The sequence below is a fragment of the Triticum dicoccoides genome, chromosome 6A, assembly GCF_002162155.2.
Source record: "Triticum dicoccoides isolate Atlit2015 ecotype Zavitan chromosome 6A, WEW_v2.0, whole genome shotgun sequence".
Classification (NCBI taxonomy): Eukaryota; Viridiplantae; Streptophyta; class Magnoliopsida; order Poales; family Poaceae; genus Triticum; species Triticum dicoccoides.
In genome coordinates, this window is record NC_041390.1 from 529,366,244 (window position 1) to 529,384,815 (window position 18,572).

Consider the following 18,572-nt stretch of genomic DNA (forward strand, 5'->3'; position numbering starts at 1 on the left):
CTCCATGTAGAGGAGAATGATATTCTCTATGCTCCATTTACTGAGAAGGAGGTTTTTGATGCAATTTCCCTAATGAAACCGAATAAAGCACCAGGACCAGATGGGTTTCCTGCTGAATTCTATAAGAAATGTTGGCATATTATTAAAGATGATCTTATGCCTATGTTCCATGATTTCTTTAACGACCATCTTAAGCTGTTTCATCTTAACTTCGGCATGATTACGTTGTCACCAAAGAAAGAAGAAGCAGTTCGGATCGAACAATTCGGGCCCATATGTCTTCTTAATGTGAGTTTCAAAATTTTCACAAAGGTGTGTACCAATAGATTGACACAAATTGCTCATTCTGTGGTACAACCCAGCCAGACAGCGTTCATGCCAGGGCGACACATACTTGAAGGGGTGGTCGTTTTGCATGAACGCTTCATGAAATCCATTCGAAGAAGCTAGATGGGGTTATCTTCAAGGTGGATTTGGAGAAGGCATATGATAAAGTTAAGTGGCCTTTCCTTCAGCAGGCAATGTGCATGAAAGGATTTAGTGAGGCTTGGTGGAACCAGGTGGGTTCTCAAGTCCAGAAGGGTAGTGTCGGAATCAAGGTTAATGATGATATCGGCCATTATTTTCAGACACACAAGGGTCTGAGACAGGGCGGTTCCATGTCTCCTCTGTTGTTTAACATAGTGGCCGATATGTTGGCTATTCTTATTGGCAGAGCCAAGCAGCATGGTCAGGTGGATGGGTTAGTTCCTCATCTGGTTGATGGAGGAGTATCCATCTTACAATACGCTGACGACACTGTCCTATTCATGAAACATGACATTGCTAAAGCACCTAATATGAAACTTATATTATGTCTCTTCGAACAATTGTCTGGTTTAAAGATAAACTTTCGCAAGAGTGAGTTGTTCTGCTTTGGGAAGGCCAAAGACGAGCAAGATACTTATAGATAATTGTTCGGGTGTGAATTGGGTTCTTTACCATTTAGTTATTTAGGCATACTGATTCACCACCGTAAGTTATCTAATAAAGAATGAAAGTGTATCGAAGATTGAATTGAGAAAAAGCTGAGCTGCTGGAAGGGTAATCTTGTGTCTTACGGAGGTCGGTTAGTGTTGATTAATTCGGTATTGACTAGTATGCCGATGTTCCTATTATCGTTCTTCGAAATTCCAAAAGGGGTACGGAAGCGACTTGATTTCTTTAGATCCCGGTTGTTTTGGCAGTCAGATGAGGCCAAGAGGAAATACCGACTCGCGCGATGGGATATCCTTTGCCGACCAAAAGACCAGGGTGGTCTTGGTATTAAGAACTTAGAAATCAAGAATAAATGCCTTGTGAGTAAATGGCCCTACATGTTAGAGATAGAGCCGGAGGGCATGTGGGCACAGATTTTGTGCAATAAATATTTGCAGTCAAAAACACTCGCCCAGGTTACCATGAGACCAACTCACTCGCCATTCTGGAAAGGGCTTATGAGGACGAAGGATTTATTCTTTCGTAGGGTCAAATTCTTGGTTGGCAATGGGATGTCAACAAGATTTTGGGAAGATACGTGGTTAGGGGAGACATCCTTAGCCGTCCAATATCCAACCCTTTATAACATTGTGCAACGTAAGGAGGAGTACGTAGGCACAATTTTTCAAACGATTCCCTTGAATATCCAGTTCAGACGTGCGCTGGTTGGTGAGAGATGGACAGCCTGGATGCACTTGGTTCGGAGATTGATAGATGTTCAACTCTCCGATCGGCCAGATTCGGTGCAATGGAAATTAGCTAAAAATGGGGGTTTTACGGTGAAATCCTTTTATATGGATTTGATTAATTCTGTCCCGATCTCAGTGGATCCAAGTGAGTAAGGACCACGTACGGATCCAAGTCTAATTTGATTAATAAGCCTATGGACTCCAGGGACTTCAGGTAATTCTGGCCCGATTTGATTAATAAGCCTATGGACTCCAGGGAGCCTTTGGTTACTGGGTGCAACCAGTGGGAGATGGTAGCACGGGCTATATTCAACTGGTTCGGATGACGGTCGCATAACAGGATAGGACTCTAGGAACCTTATCCTACATATTACCATACCGGTTGTGATTGTCAGCATGTACTTTTCTTTTTTTCATCTGCTTCGCTTCGCTTGCGAGCTGTAATACTTTTATGACCTTGTGCTATTTTGCAAACTTTTAATAAGATGGCCGCATGCATTATTATGATGCAGAGGCCGGGGGTAAACCTCCATTTCAAAAAAAAAAGACATGGTGTTGTGATAACAGTGGTTTTGGCACACAATTGGGTAAGGACATGGATTGAAGTGAAATGTTTGAAAACCTCCCAAAAAATATATTCTCATTTTTTTTGCTCTAGTTAAAAAAATGCATTGCGATTTTAACTACTTCCCACAGATTGGCAACAACATGATCCTAGTTTTGGAGGTTATTCATATGCACTTATCTTGCAAATCCAGTGACTACAAAATTTGTCTGAAGCAAGTGAAAATAAAAGGCAGCAACCTTTGGCAAGAGAAAACCTGCAGCTTATAGATAGGGAAACCAATTATCACGACTTTCTTTGAGACTAGAATGAACTAAGCCATGATGATTCACATACAACCAAACTCTTTCCAGTGAGCAAAAAAAAAAATTGTTATCATCATTACACACGAGTGAGACATAATACAGTGTGAGAGGTATGATACAACGACAATCAGTGAATTCTAAGTTGGCAACCAGGTGAGACTCCAAAGAATATGTAATCTGACATAGCTTCAAATTACAAGATATTGCAAGAAGGAAAATTTCAAGAGCGCCTTAAGGAGCAGCAGCGGATTCAGGCTCAACATCATTCAAAAAACAAGGGAGAAATAAAGGCATCACCACCACCACCACCTACTGGAAGAATAATGCTACTAGTCCACACATGAGAGTAATCAAAGCAAGCGAGCTGCTTCGAGCCCTTTGGACACCACTTTTAACAACGTCTTTCTGGGGGACGCCTTCGCAAGAAAGACCTAGCTTGCCTTCTCGGCACTCGTGGGCAAACAGGCCTGGTGGGTACTTTCCATAGAGGTTGATGTAGCTGAACATTGTGGATGCACAGTCATTGCTTTCATCATTGATGTAGTTATTAAATGGGCATGCAAATTCCTTGAAAGAATCACAGCAGTCTTTAGCGGGATATTTTGGCCCTTTGCACCTGCTTGTGATGACGGTGTAGTTTTGGAACTCAAAGTTCACAGGACAATCTGAAAAGCACAAGTATGACCTAAGAGAAATATAATAGATCAAGGCACTGAAAGTCTTCAACATGGGTAGATGTATGTCAGACACCATCCATTACAATGATGAATTAGGATCTATCTTGATGCTACTTGGTACAGTGTTAGCAACATGCAGGTATTGTTTAGTGAACAGAAGAAACCAAAATATGCACTCTGGGGCTGCCTCGAAGCATTTGGTTAGTATGCCCCTGGAAGCCTGGAACCAACTTACCCAATGAAATTTTGGATAACTTGCAGAAATATGTTGAGACTACACTGGTTAATTTGTCACAATAATGTGGTGCTTCTAACTGAATAAGGGATACAGGCTTCACTACCTGGATATTGCATGCCTTACTAGACAGCAAGTTCCGGTTTTAGCATCACAAGCTCAGCAAATCTCCTCTCCGCCATTTTATCGTACGTATGTCAGTTTACCACGCTCTCTATTTAGTGATCAGCATCTTAGTACCAAGCAGCAGGCTCGGAAATTCCACATCACGATTAGCAAGTCTTCCTATCCTATGTGGGTGTAATTAGGTTTTATTGTCCAGCAACAAGTTATAACTAGCATGCGCATGTAGTATGTACAGTGCGAACAACATGAAACGCGGACTAGTCGGCAAACCATGTCAATTCCTTTTTAATTAGTCGGTAAAGAACATCCTCGGGAAGCTACAGCCCTCATCCCTGCGTTCAACTCGTAGAGCACCCCAGTTCCTCACCGTAATCATCTAACAACTGAGCCACCAAAATGTTCCCTCAATCCCTATTTATTTTTCCTCATCGCCTACAGTTGAATGACCGCTGATCTGATGACACGACCGCAGACGTTGCGTCGGCGCTGGACGTTTCAGGGAATCGACACCCCACGCATCTAAGCGGAGCATGTAACCGAACACCCAGGCCCCAGCCCAATCTTCTCAAATTCCAGATCAAGCTCCGAAACCAGCAAGCAAGCATTAGAGCGTGGGGCTCAGCGAGGAGAGAGGGAGGTGGAGAGGAGCAAGGAAACGTACCCCTCTTGGCCTGCAGCAAGGTCCTCCCCGTGGTAGATCCGGCGCCCGCCTGGAACACGCCGTCTGCTCAAGCAAAACACAGCACGACGAACCCGTCAGAACAGAAGCCGCCGCGAAGCGTAACGCGGACGAGAGAGGCGGAGCAGAGCAGAGCAGGAGCGGGGAACGCACCGGAGATGAAGGAGGAGGCGGAGGCGAGCCCGACCAGGAGGGCGGCCAGGACGAGGAGGAGCGGGAGGCCACGGCCGGCGGCCATCGCGCGTCCCTCCGGCACGCACTGCTGCGGATCTAGGACGACGACGGCGACGACGAGGGTGGCCTGGTGGAGGAGGCGGACGGCGCGCACAGACCCACCCACGTGCGGGCCTCGACTCTCCTCGCTGGTGCTTGTAATAAGCTCTGCGGAGCGGGCGGGCGGTGCTACAGCTGCAATTAATTAGTGGCGACGGATGCTGCTGTGCCCGCGAGCTGGAACGGGAGGCAAAGGGAAGAAGAGAAGGACGTGACCATGTTGCGGACGCGTTTTGTTTCGGTGTCTGTTTTTTTTTTCCCTCGCTGACGGTGGTTATTCGGATGGATTGTGGGACCGGGCGAGTCGGCGAAGCGAGGTTAATTAGACTGGAGAAAGAGACGGTAGATAGATATCCTATATCCTAGGGGAAGCGGTCAAGGCGACGCATGTCTTGTGTAATTTTGTTTGATCTTCACACAGCGAGGGTGGTTTTCCCATTAGCTGTTCTTCCTGCCGTCGCGTGACAAATGTAAGGAATGAACGCACGCCGTATTTGTCTTGTTTTGTTCATAGGCGAGTGAAAATCAATCGTTGAACCTTTCAGCAGTTCCAATCCACCAAACCCAAACCTCCTTCGTCTTCTGTTGGAGGAAGATGCCGTCTTCAATCTGGCAGCTGGCTGTTTTCCTAGTTATGGCAGCAAACTTGCCCGCAAGAACGACGTGCCGCTCGCCAGCTAAGCTTGATGTGGTAGTATATCTTCAATGCCACACAGCTCACCGCACGGCAGGATACCACTCCCTCAACATGCGATCCACCACCAATGATGCTTGCACCAATCAACGACGCTGCTCAATAAAAGAGGTTTGTCCATTTTTGTCAAACATGGCGTGGCCAAGCCCAATCTACAATTTGGGTTGAGAACCCATGGAACGATGGTAGAAAAATGTGACAACTCAGGGCTGTACAAAATGAACTTCGTGGCTATTCCAACACATGAAAAAAAATGCCGCAACGCCATGTCCTGCTTATTTAGTTTGTTGCAGCAACAGGTCAGATGAGTGGCGTCACGAAAAGAAAGTATGTGGTATTGCTTACTCTGAAAGTAGGGGGTAAAACTAGTATATGCATGGACGCCATCAACCAAAGAATGGTGTTAATTATGAGACCCCAGCCTCAACTGTTCTGACAATGAAAATGCGCATAAGCATTCAAATACAGGCATACAGCAGATCAGGAGGCGCATAGAGGCAGAGAAAACAGAAAACATACAAAGAACATGAGCTGTGCGTCGGGATTCATCTTTCAACTTTCTTTTGCTGTATATAAGCCGCGCTATATTCAGTTATCTTCCAGGGCGCTCTTCTTGACCATCCCCTCAGTTTTCCTCCGGTCACCAACTATCTATCCTTCTTATTAACATCACCCATCTTTTTGATTGACCAAAAAGAGAAGCGAGACTGAGCAGCCATATACAAAGCAATGCTGTTTAGTTTCTGTCGGAAAGCAGTCATCAAAGTCGCCATCTCTGTTTTTTTTTCTTGTTCATGTACATTGCTGTGAGTTTATTAAGTACAAAATTTCCTTCTCTGCACCAAACCAAAAAGAAGAAGCAGCAAACGTTAGTCTCACAAAATTAACCTCGAATATAAGCCAAAGAGTAAATCCAAAACGCATACTAGAACAAATATCCTCAGAGACAGGTCAAACACTTAATGTCCCTTTTAGATCACAATTCAATAATATTGTGGGTTGAAAAATAACTGAACAAACTGTATACAGCATTGAAATCCACAACATGGTATTGCTTACTCTATGATGACCAGACTCTGTCACGGACTCCAATGTTTCAGCCATCTGCATTTGTTTGATCACTGTTGCATGCAATACCTGGACGAACACATAAAAACAGAACACTACATAAATATATGCACATTTCGTATTGTGAATATTCATATATATTTTTCTATAAAGTTGGTCAAACTTTACAAAGTTTGGCTTCAGCCAAATTTTATATGCAGACTAAAAAGAATGGGAGTGAGTAAGAAACATATAACTGATGAATATGACATGAGTATGCACCTTGCCCATAGTGTTTTTTCTCACTGTTATGCAGTTCAATAATAATGGCCCCCACTAGCAGTGGAAGATTTGAAAGTAAAAACTGCATTGCTACTATTTCACTAGGTGTCCTTGAAAGACATCTCTTGGTCAATTTTGAACTTCAATAAGTAACATCACCAGACTTTTTTATGCTTCATATTATTTAACTTGCAAAAGTTGGGCAGTTGGATTCTAACCGAACTCATAGCAGTTTTTTACCAGGTGCTTAAAGTTTCAAGTGTATCATAAACATGCATATGTGAATAAATAAAACATCACTTCCATAACTAATTGAGTCAAATTTTTGCAAATTAGTCAAGCAGGCCATAAGTTTATTAATAAAGGTGCAACACTTTTGTGGTAAAAAGCATGATACAATTCTAAACTGTATATCCTGAAACAACTGTAAGCACCATAAGGCTGTGACACTTGGCCAGACAAATACCTTCTTTGTCTTCTCCAGGTCAAATTCAATGGATTTTATCCTATCAAAAGAATCCTGTATAGCACGATCCTTATCCTGTGGGATCTCAGGAGGCTTTCTGCTGAGTTGATTACACATCGACTCAAGTCTTTCAAGACGCTCCAAACAAGGATTTACTCGGTCTTCCTTAACTATCTGAAGATTTGGTTGATTACTGGGTACGGCTGCAGTATGCGGATGAACATTTTCCAAGTGTTGCTGATGGCGAGTGAACAAGCGCAAAAGAGAGAGTACTTTGAGAATTACAGCAAGAACTTTTCTTGAAAATAATTTCAAAATCCCATCATCTGCATCGCCTTCACGGACATTTGGGGCACGACCTGCTAGTTTCAACTCACATTTTAAGCATCAGAGAAACTAGCCACCATGGTGAGACAACTGGGATAAAATATGAACAGCGTCCCATGAGTTTTTATAGATGTTAGCTAGTGCATGCAGACCATGATTAGATACCTGGCTCAGGCAAAACTCTATTCATCGATGAATTTTGTCGTGTGTTGTACTGCCTTAATACATTTCCAGTAAGGTTATATCTTTTATTGGACTCAACAGCTTTATCCACTGAAAGAGGTCGATCGTCTGAACAGCCGTATATTGTTGATCCTGATTCCCTGGCCTACATGACAAAGACAGGAGACGAAGTTTGTTAAGAAATGCCATGGTGAGGATAAGGCGCTCTAGATCTAGCAACAGCCTAACTTATTTTTCTCCGAGGGAACAACAACCTAACATTTAGGCATGTCGGGACCAAAAAGAAATATCTGTTATTTCCTTTTGTTCATCTGAATATAGGAGCTACTAGTTGGCAAGTGATAACATGAATGGAAGTTATTAATATAATGGCAGAATTGAGAGAACAATAATTTACTTCCTCACGGACTGGAGCCAAACTATGATATTCAACATCTTCAGGGGCTACAGGGGATCCAAGATCATCAACATCTGAACCTGATTCAGCATTTGATGTATCACTAATTCTTTCTGGTAACTGAAAGAAGCAGGGACAGTGCATAAAACGTTAAAACTGAAAAGAGATTGACTCATTGAACAAATGAGAGCTCACAGATTGGATATTTCGTAATCTTGCCTTGAGCGCACGCAATCTTACAGAGCCTGTAATTGTTTCTTCTATATCAGATACTTGCGCGATATCCCTTAATGCAGATGATTCCATGCTATGTACTATCTGAAATAAGAAATAAGTACATAATCAGCTGTAGCAGACAAGTTGAATATCCTGTTGTACCATAAGTATGATACAGTAAGAGAGCAACAGCAGATTCAGTAAAAAGACTACCTTCATAATTAAAGGGTCACTCCAAGGGCCTTTGTTGGACCTCAGGCATCCTCCCTGGTTAGAGCATGTGCACAAACCACCAAAAAACTCTGGTAATTGGCTGCAGATATATTCTGGTAAGCCTTGTACAACAAGCACAAAAACCAATCTTACACTAAAGGACCCTAACAACATAGAAGATTACCGTCACCAACCTTGCGTCAATAGCTCCAAGAAGCCTGCTCTGGTATTTTGCTCCTAGAACCTGTTATTGAAGATTATATGCATGAAGCAACCGAAACATCAGAATGTGGAAAATGAACTTGGAATGCTTGCAAGACTTCATACATGAATTTTTGATGATGTTTTGGGGTCAAGAAGTCCCTTTATAGTGCTCCAGATCAGTTTGAAACCAGCTCCAGCATTTACAATGAACATTTGATGTAGTGTCTGCATAATTTAGCACATGAATGGTATCAGAACACTGGGAAACACATGCCTATATTTTATCACTAAGACTTGCCTCAGGATAATAGTCACCATCTATTTTCTGCATACAGCGCACTAAATCCCTTGCAATCTTACCAAAGTTCTTCCAGCCCTACATCACATGGAACAGATACAAACATCATTTTTAACTATTTTGCAGATAGCACAAAGATGTTAAACGGCACTCAAAGATCAGATAACAAAATTATCCTACAATCAATCAAAGATACAGTTTGAAAGAAAAAATGTTAGAAAAAAAACTCCCACATTCATAAATGCATATAGTTGGATTGCAATAGCAGCCGACCAACGCAATTCTAGCAATACCAATAGTTTTGAGGAATTGAACCTCTACACTACAGCTCTACCCAGACCTTTAAGATGCAACCTAAATATTAGAATCAAACAGGAGGTCACCACCCCGATACAAGATGAGAGCTTCTACGACTGATTGCCATCTGTAGCTGAACGGGTCGTCGTTGCCAAGAGGAAAGGGGCCAGATCGCTCAACAGTCTAACCATGTGGCAACTCTGGCAGCTGTGTGATGACTGCGTGGTTGAAGGTGCAATGCTGGTCTGCTCAATGTGATTATAACTGAAGCGAAGTTGTGGATGTTGGAAGGAGCCAAGGCACTAAGACACACCCAGGCCACCAGACTTAGGCTGCTGCCAATGCATGGGTGCTTAGATGAGGTGCTAAGCACATTAAATAGCTTAGCAACTATACTCCCCAATGCATAGGTGCTTAGCTTATGGTTGCTAAGCTTGCTTGATTTAATGATTTAGCAACTAAAGCTCTTCATGTATTGGTGGGCTTCCTTCCTTTAAATGTTTTGCCTAGGTTCACGCGCTTAGCATCGTTTCTTCCTGGGGTCACCACACTCATCTCTCTCTCTTCTTAAATAACTCGCCACATCAGATTTTTTGCCTATGTGGAAGGCTTAGCACCTGTACAAGGTGGAGCATTGCGAGGGGCCTTAGCAGCCAGCTGTACAGCTTGCCGATATAGCTGTTGCGCTTTTGCCTTTCTTTTGCTTGCCTAGGTTTTTTGCAGCTTTGCTTCCCTTTCTTTTGTTTTTCTCGGTTTTGTTTTCTGCCAGGCTGTAGACATTCCCTTCTAATACAAAATGACACATTTAGATGCGTGTTCGAGAAAAAGTATTGGAATCAAATCCATTGTATTTTATCTGGACAGAGTAGGAGCTCAACCAGCAGCATTCAAGAAAAGCCTTATGTTACTGCTGTTTCTCTCTAACTTCCAAGGACTATTGTGCCACCAAGCATCCTAGCTGATGTGGTCAATAAGATGTTTTTAAAGAAGTTTCTGAAATTTTTCTATATGCAAGCTTGTACATCTTCACAAATCCCAATAGTCACATTTTTGTTAAAACGGGTACCCTGAGAGGCTAAGAGTGTAAGAGTTATAACTTCTGCAAAAATTTCCAGTTGTATCGTAGCATATTATCTTATGAGAAGATGTCTTTGTGACAGGAAAACAATGTTTCTGACTTCTGATAACTACAGTGCAGCCCCACAAAGTACATATTTTAAGCCTAACAAATAATTCAATGGAAGATTTTATCTACAGAAGGTAGTTTCGGAAAAATGTTACTGCAAAGACAACACTTCCTTTTGCTATTTTTCTTACATTTTTAGAGTCAAAACAAAAATTGCTGGCGCGGAGAAACCATATTTAGGAAAAGGACAATGAACATACCACGCCATGGACATCCAATATTGTGGTTGTTGTATCTATATGCTTTTGAGCAGCAATTGAGCAGGCAGGAAACTTCTCACGGAATGCTCTCTCAAACTCTTGCACATGGTACTTGATATATCGTTCCACTGTTGTGGTTTGCACAAGTTTATTGGGTTCTACTTTTCCAAGCAACTCGATATAGACAGGCCTTCCATCCTTGTCAACCCCATGATAACCCTGGGGATAATATTGCAGTACCTCCTCTAGCTCATGAAATTCAAAATCCTTCAATGATAAAAGTTAGCTGTCATCAGTATGCACAACACTGTAAGGCAAATTATACGGCAGGCAATCTTTCAAATCACATCAAATGCATCTAAATCTGTACAGTGTTTCTTATATTTTCAAATCAGTCCTGAGAATAGACAGTGTTCTTACTTCCAAAATTGCGTCTGTCCCAAATTCATTCCTCCACTGGAGCATCTCATCCCACATTTGTGCTGCCTTTTCAACGTCGAACTTTCTAGCTTTCAAAAATCTGCATACCAGATATACCAGAATGAAGAATCACCAACTGGTATTTGACAGCTGAAAACACCAATACGAAGCAAAGTTTCATCCATACTAACCTAAGCATCATATGGTAATCATCATGCCTTTCAGGCAAAAGGTTCCTGGCAAACAAAACCTCACGGAACGAGCTGACCGCCTGTTCTTCACCAGCATCCCTGACATCCTCTATCGGTATTCTCGGCACTCTGCAGTCCACTTTCCTCTTCCCCCTCTTCTTCAGCGAATGTGTCAGCTTGGTTGAAGCATGCAGCGCCTTCTTCCTCAGCGATCGCATCCTCCTGTGCTTTGGCTCATCCTCTGAGTTCTCGGCATCCGCTCTGTCCCTCCTCTCGTCATTACTGACAGATATCTCTATGCCATCGATATTGCTCTCTGAAACAGCACATCATAACATACATAACATTAGCTGCATTGTATCCGTTAAACCCACATACCTACAGAACAACCAACAACAGTGCATACCTGACATTCTCCGCAAATGCAGCCTAAATGATCAGGGGTCAGCCTATTCTAGAACTGATGATCGCTGATCTGAAACTATATGTACAGCCACTGGAGCCTCCACTCTGCCACAAACCAACACAGATTATCCGTTTATTTTCGTGAGAGACACACAAATACAGGTTAGAACTGAATTCAGAGAGTTTTACTGGAAAACATCGAACTCGTGGCCAAATTATCCGCAACGAGTAGATGCAGAAGCCATGGAAACAAGCCCAGAAAACGGTGGTTCCGGAAAGGGAAGGCGATCGCCTAACCCACACACAATAAATGCTCCCGCCGCGAGATCCAGTGCGGGCACCGGCACCGGCACCCGCAACCGCCTCGGGAATCACGCAGGCACCCGCAGCTAGATCCGATCGCCCGAACCCGACGCGCGAACAAAACGGAAAACCGGAACCCGGGGGAAGCGGAGTCGATCCGTGCCGTACCTCGCCGCGGGAGGGGGAGATCCGCCGCTCCGGAGAGCGCCCGCTCGATCCGGATCGGGAGGGAGGCCGCCAGCCGCGCGCCCCTCCTCCACCACCACCTCCTCCTCCGGCGCGGCGGGGCGGAGGAACCGAGGGCTCGAGCTGCCGGTGGTGCGCGCGGGCGGGCGGGCGGGCGTTTGATCCGCGCGTCCCTCTCTCCGCCTCCGTCCCCCTCGCGCTTACGCCTCCTTTTTCCGCCTACTCCTACTCCCTCCCTCCTCCCCGTGCTGCTGCCGCTGCTGGCGCCCGCCTACTCGACTGCTTCGGTTACTGTGGTGCTGCTGGGTGGGCGCTGGCTGCGCCTCGTGCCTTCTGGCGTCCCTCGGGCCGGGGCGGGGCGGGGCCCAGTCGTCGGTGGCGTGCGCGGCGGTGCTGGGTGCGCGAGGAGCGTGCGCGCGTCGCTATTGACCCGGGCGGATGGGGACGGCTGCCGCGCTCCCGCGTCGCTTTTGCGTGACTGCGTAACGCAGGGCCGGGAGCAGGCGCGCCGACGCTCACGTGAGGGGTAGTCGACGGGGGCTGATGAGTGGGGCCCTGCGTGTCAGTCTTTGCCATGTCGGTATGGAAATGGTCGCGCCTTGTATTGCGTGCGTGATACCCCGTACGGCACCTCCCCATCCCGGCTCTGGCCTGCCCCGTTCGAGGAAGATTCATTTCATTGATGCTTCGCGTATTTGAAAAAAACAGTTTAGGTTTGTATTTTCTTATGAAAGGTATAAATTTGTAGTATTATTTATTTATACCTTCAACTAATGTATTTGGGACACCGGAGTTTTTTTTTTGAAAATCCACCGAACGACTCGATCCCCACTCGATTCATATCCCACGTCACTTGTTCCCTGCTCGTCCGACCACTTCCCACCGCGCGTTGAGCACCTCCCGCTGTAGCGAGGTCGGCGCCAACCGCCCCCGCGGGGACAAAATTACTGTTATGACCTAAAAGGCTAACAAAATCCTGATTTGACCTCGTTTCAAAAAAAAATCAATTTTGACATCTTTGGGAGACGCCAACATCCCTGGCGTCTGGGTTGCGAACCAGACGCCGGGCACCATGGCGTCTGGCCCCTGGCCCGCACTGCCCGCCTGCCCGTTGACCTGCTGACGTGGCAAAGGGGCCAGACGCCAAGGACCCTGGCGTCTGGCCCTGGTAAGTGGATAACACCACGCGCGGGCCCAGCCCACCCATCCCCAACCTCTCCATGGCGGCGGCCGAAGGCAAGAAACAGAGGCAGTTTTCTCTCGCCCCTCTTCTCCCTCACACCAAATCCTCCCTTAATCTACTCCATCCTCCATCCAAATTTGTGGATCTGAGGCCCCCAAGCGTCCTTGAGGTATTCTCCCCCATTCCCTTCAATTTGTTTTGATTAGAACATCTCTTTTTGGTTGCATTATTCATCATTGGGAGATGTTAGATGAGTACTTGTTGTTTTTGTTTTTGTATATTTTGTGTAGTTGTTAGATGGTATACTTGATTTGTAGATAGTAGATGATGTGTTGTTGAATATGTATGCAATTTGAAATTGTTTGGTTCATATGTAGATTATCCTATTGTTGAGTTGTATAAATTAGATGTTATGTATTTGCATATGTTTTGAATAGGAGTGTTTTAAGGGAGAGAGAGATGTTGCATATGATGAAATTGTGCATATGGTTATGTCACACCATATTGTTTGAGAATTTTATTTGATTGAAAGATGATGTGTGTATATTTGAGAAGAATGATGTGGTCATATGGAAAAAAGAATGCATGACTTGGAGAAGGAAATTGTATTGTTTGATATTGTTCATGTATTCATAGATGTTTGTGATTTGTTTTGTAGGATGGAGGATGATGATGGACCTTGGTATGACGGATTAATCGATGAGTGGGATAAGGAGCATCGTGCTCGTGCCATTGAGAACGGAGAGGTAAGAAGCAAGACTTATCAATTTTCGTTGTTTCTCATTTGTGTTCTTGTATTGATTAAAACATCAATTTATTTGCAGCTTGTAGTTGCTATGCGCATGAGGGGTCATTCCGCTGATGACTTTACTTACGACCCGCGGTACGAGCCTTACATTCGGAGATTGGGTCTTCTCCCATTTGTGTTGCAGTTTAAGCGACGCGCTCCGCCAGTGAACCACGCGGCGCTGACCGCACTTGTGGATCGTTGGAGGCCGGAGATGTTGGGTTTCGTAGTAATTTCAAAAAAAATCCTACGCACACGCAAGATCATGGTGATGCATAGCAACGAGAGGGGGAGAGTGTGATCTACGTACCCTTGTAGATCGACAACGGAAGCGTTAACTTGGTTGATGTAGTCGTATGTCTCCACGGCCCGACCGATCAAGCACCGAAACTACAGTACCTCCGAGTTCTAGCACACGTTCAGCTCGATGACGATCCCCGGACTCTGATCCAGTAAAGTGTCGGGGAAGAGTTCCGTCAACACGACGGCGTGGTGACGATCTTGATGTACTACCGTCGCAGGGCTTTGCCTAAGCACCGCTACAATATTATCGAGGACTCTGGTGGAAGGGGGCACCGCACACGGCTAAGAATATGATCACGTGGATCAACTTGTGTCTCTAGGGGTGCCCCTTGCCTCCGTATATAAAGGCTCAAAGGGGGGGCCGGCCGGCCAAGAGGAGGCGCGCCAGGAGGAGTCCTACTCCCTCTGGGAGTAGGACTCCCCCCTTTCCTAGTTGGAATAGGATTCGCGGAGGGGGACAAGAGGAGAGAGAGAGGAGGAAGGGGGGCCGGCCCCTCTCCTTGTCCTATTCGGATCAAGGGGGGAGGGGCGCGCGGCCCATCTCTGGCCACCTCTCCTCTCTTCCACTAAGGCCCACTAAGGCCCATATACCTCCCGGGGGGTTCCGGTAACCTCCCGGTACTCCGATAAAATCCCGATTTCACCCGGAACACTTCCGATATCCAAACATAGGCTTCCAATATATCAATCTTTATGTCTCGACCATTTCGAGACTCCTCGTCATGTCCGTGATCACATCCGGGACTCCGAACAAACTTCGGTACATCAGAATGCATAAACTCATAATATAACTGTCATCGTAACCTTAAGCGTGCGGACCCTACGGGTTCGAGAACAATGTAGACATGACCGAGACATGTCTCCGGTCAATAACCAATAGCGGAACCTGGATGCTCATATTGGCTCCTACATATTCTACGAAGATCTTTTATCGGTCAGACCGCATAACAACATACGTTGTTCCCTTTGTCATCGGTATGTTACTTGCCCGGGATTCGATCGTCGGTATCCCATACCTAGTTCAATCTCGTTACCGGTAAGTCTCTTTACTCGTTCTGTAATACATCATCCCGCAACTAACTCATTAGTTGCAATGCTTGCAAGGCTTCAGTGATGTGCATTACCGAGAGGGCCCAGAGATACCTCTCCGACAATCGGAGTGACAAATCCTAATCTCGAAATACGCCAACCCAACATGTACCTTTGGAGACACCTGTAGAGCTCCTTTATAATCACCCAGTTATGTTGTGACATTTGGTAGCACACAAAGTGTTCCTCTGGCAAATGGGAGTTGCATAATCTCATAGTCATAGGAACATGTATAAGTCATGAAGAAAGCAATAGCAACATACTAAACGATCGGGTGCTAAGCTAATGGAATGGGTCATGTCAATCAGATCATTCAACTAATGATGTGATCCCGTTAATCAAATGACAACTATTTGTCCATGGTTAGAAAACATAACCATCTTTGATTAATGAGCTAGTCAAGTAGAGGCATACTAGTGACACTGTGTTTGTTTATGTATTCACACACGTATTATGTTTCCGGTTAATACAATTCTAGCATGAATAATAACCTTTTATCATGATATAAGGAAATAAATAATAACTTTATTATTGCCTCTAGGGCATATTTCCTTCAGTCTCCCACTTGCACTAGAGTCAATAATCTAGATTATACTGTAATGATTCTAACACCCATGGAGCCTTGGTGCTGATCATGTTTTGCTCGTGGAAGAGGCTTAGTCAACGGGTCTGCTACATTCAGATCCGTATGTATCTTGCAAATCTCTATGTCTCCCACCTGGACTAGATCCCGGATGGAATTGAAGCGTCTTTTGATGTGCTTGGTTCTTTTGTGAAATCTGGATTCCTTTGCCAAGGCAATTGCACCAGTATTGTCACAAAAGATTTTCATTGGACCCGATGCACTAGGTATGACACCTAGATCGGATATGAACTCCTTCATCCAGACTCCTTCGTTTGTTGCTTCCGAAGCAGCTATGTACTCTGCTTCACATGTAGATCCCGCCACGACGCTTTGTTTAGAACTGCACCAACTGACAGCTCCACCGTTTAATGTAAACACGTATCCGGTTTGCGATTTAGAATCGTCCGGATCAGTGTCAAAGCTTGCATCAACGTAACCGTTTACGATGAGCTCTTTGTCACTGTTGGAAATATGCCCTAGAGGCAATAATAAAAGCATTATTATTATATTTCCTTGTTCATGATAATTGTCTTTATTCATGCTATAATTGTGTTATCCGGAAATCGTAATACATGTGTGAATAATAGACACCAACATGTCCCTAGTAAGCCTCTAGTTGACTAGCTCGTTGATCAACAGATAGTCATGGTTTCCTGACTATGGACATTGGATGTCATTGATAACGAGATCGCATCATTAGGAGAATGATGTGATGGACAAGACCCAATCCTAAACATAGCATAAGATCGTATAGTTCGTTTGCTAGAGTTTTTCCAATGTCAAGTATCTTTTCCTTAGACCATGAGATCGTGTAACTCCCGGATACCGTAGGAGTGCTTTGGGTGTACCAAACGTCACAACGTAACTGGGTGACTATAAAGGTATACTACGGGTATCTCCGAAAGTGTCTGTTGGGTTGACATGGATCAAGACTGGGATTTGTCACTCCGTATGACGGAGAGGTATCACTGGGCCCACTCGGTAATACATCATCATTATGAGCTCAAAGTGACCAAGTGTCTAGTCACGGGATCATGCATTACGGTACGAGTAAAGTGACTTGCCGGTAACGAGATTGAACTAGGTATTGGGATACCGACGATCGAATCTCGGGCAAGTAACATATCGATTGACAAAGGGAATTGTATACGGGGTTGCTTGAATCCTCGACATCGTGGTTCATCCGATGAGATCATCGAGGAGCATGTGGGAGCCAACATGTGTATCCAGATCCCGCTATTGGTTATTGACCGGAGAGCGATCTCGGTCATGTCTGCATGTCTCCCGAACCCGTAGGGTCTACACACTTAAGGTTCGGTGACGCTAGGGTTGTAGGGATATGTATATGCAGTAACCCGAATGTTGTTCGGAGTCCCGGATGAGATCCCAGACGTCACGAGGAGTTCTGGAATGGTCCGGAGGTAAAGAATTATATATAGGAAGTGCTATTTCGGCCATCGGGACAAGTTTCGGGGTCACCGGTATTGTACCGGGACCACCGGAAGGGTCCAGGGGGTCCACCGGGTGGGGCCACCTGCCCCGGGGGGGCACATGGGCTGTAGGGGTGTGCGCCTTGGCCTACATGGGCCAAGGGCACCAGCCCCAAGAGGCCCATGCGCCTAGAGATAAGGAAGGGAAGAGTCCCAAAGGGGGAAGGCACCACCTAGGTGCCTTGGGGGGGAGGGATTCCTCCCTTGGCCGCCGCCCCCCAGGAGATTGGATCTCCTAGGGCCGGCGCCCCCCCTGGGCTCCCTATATATAGTGGGGGAAGGAGGGCCTCTCACACCACGCCTTTGGTGCCTCCCTCTCCCTCTCCAACACATCCTCCTCCTCCATAGTGCTTGGCGAAGCCCTGCCGAAGTACTGCAGCTCCACCACCACCACGCCGTCGTGCTGCTGTTGGAGCCATCTTCCTCAACCTCTCCTTCCCCCTTGCTGGATCAAGAAGAAGGAGACGTTACGCTGACCGTACGTGTGTTGAACGCGGAGGTGCCGTCCGTTCGGCGCTAGGATCTCCGGTGATTTGGATCACGTCGAGTACGCCTTCCTCATCCCCGTTCTTTGAACGCTTCCGCGCGTGATCTATAAAGGTATGTAGATGCAATCCAATCACTCGTTGCTAGATGAACTCATAGATGGATCTTGGTGAAACCGTAGGAAATTTTTTGTTTTCTGCAACGTTCCCCAACAGTGGTATCAGAGCTAGGTCTATGCGTAGTTCTCTTGCACGAGTAGAACACAATTTGTTGTGGGCATTGATGTTGTCAACTTTCTTGCCGCTACTAGTCTTATCTTGCTTCAACGGTATTTTGGGATGAAGCGGCCCGGACCAACCTTACACGTACGCTTACGTGAGACCGGTTCCACCGACTAACATGCACTAGTTGCATAAGGTGGCTGGCGGGTGTTTGTCTCCCCCACTTTAGTTGGAGCGGATTAGAATGAAAAGGGTCCTTATGAAGGGTAAATAGAAGTTGACAAATCACGTTGTGGCTTTCACGTAG

General features: G+C 45.5%; 2 protein-coding genes across 3 annotated transcripts; both read right to left on the minus strand.

Annotated features, from left to right (window-relative positions):
- Positions 1-2,624: 2,624 nt before the first annotated feature.
- Positions 2,625-4,785, minus strand: LOC119317691 (GPI-anchored protein LLG1-like). Its single transcript, XM_037592176.1, has 3 exons — positions 4,447-4,785; positions 4,276-4,338; positions 2,625-3,241 (listed from the first exon to the last, which is right to left on the minus strand). Exons 1-3 carry the CDS (start codon positions 4,529-4,531, stop codon positions 2,886-2,888), a joined length of 504 nt encoding a protein of 167 aa, XP_037448073.1. The 5' UTR covers positions 4,532-4,785; the 3' UTR covers positions 2,625-2,885.
- An 854-nt stretch (positions 4,786-5,639) lies between these two features.
- LOC119317692 (phosphatidylinositol/phosphatidylcholine transfer protein SFH13-like) lies at positions 5,640-12,386 on the minus strand. 2 transcript variants are annotated; one of them, XM_037592177.1, is made up of 15 exons: positions 12,064-12,386; positions 11,594-11,697; positions 11,188-11,503; positions 10,997-11,096; positions 10,577-10,843; positions 8,894-8,971; positions 8,719-8,820; positions 8,586-8,635; positions 8,392-8,491; positions 8,182-8,280; positions 7,963-8,082; positions 7,548-7,710; positions 7,056-7,417; positions 6,320-6,397; positions 5,640-6,096 (listed from the first exon to the last, which is right to left on the minus strand). In XM_037592177.1, exons 2-15 carry the CDS (start codon positions 11,598-11,600, stop codon positions 6,076-6,078), a joined length of 1,863 nt encoding a protein of 620 aa, XP_037448074.1. In that variant the 5' UTR covers positions 11,601-11,697; positions 12,064-12,386; the 3' UTR covers positions 5,640-6,075. The 2 variants fall into 2 exon arrangements, with proteins under 2 accessions (XP_037448074.1, XP_037448075.1); XM_037592178.1 differs by having other exon boundaries at positions 7,056-7,414; positions 12,064-12,385.
- Between the last annotated feature and the right edge of the window lie 6,186 nt (positions 12,387-18,572).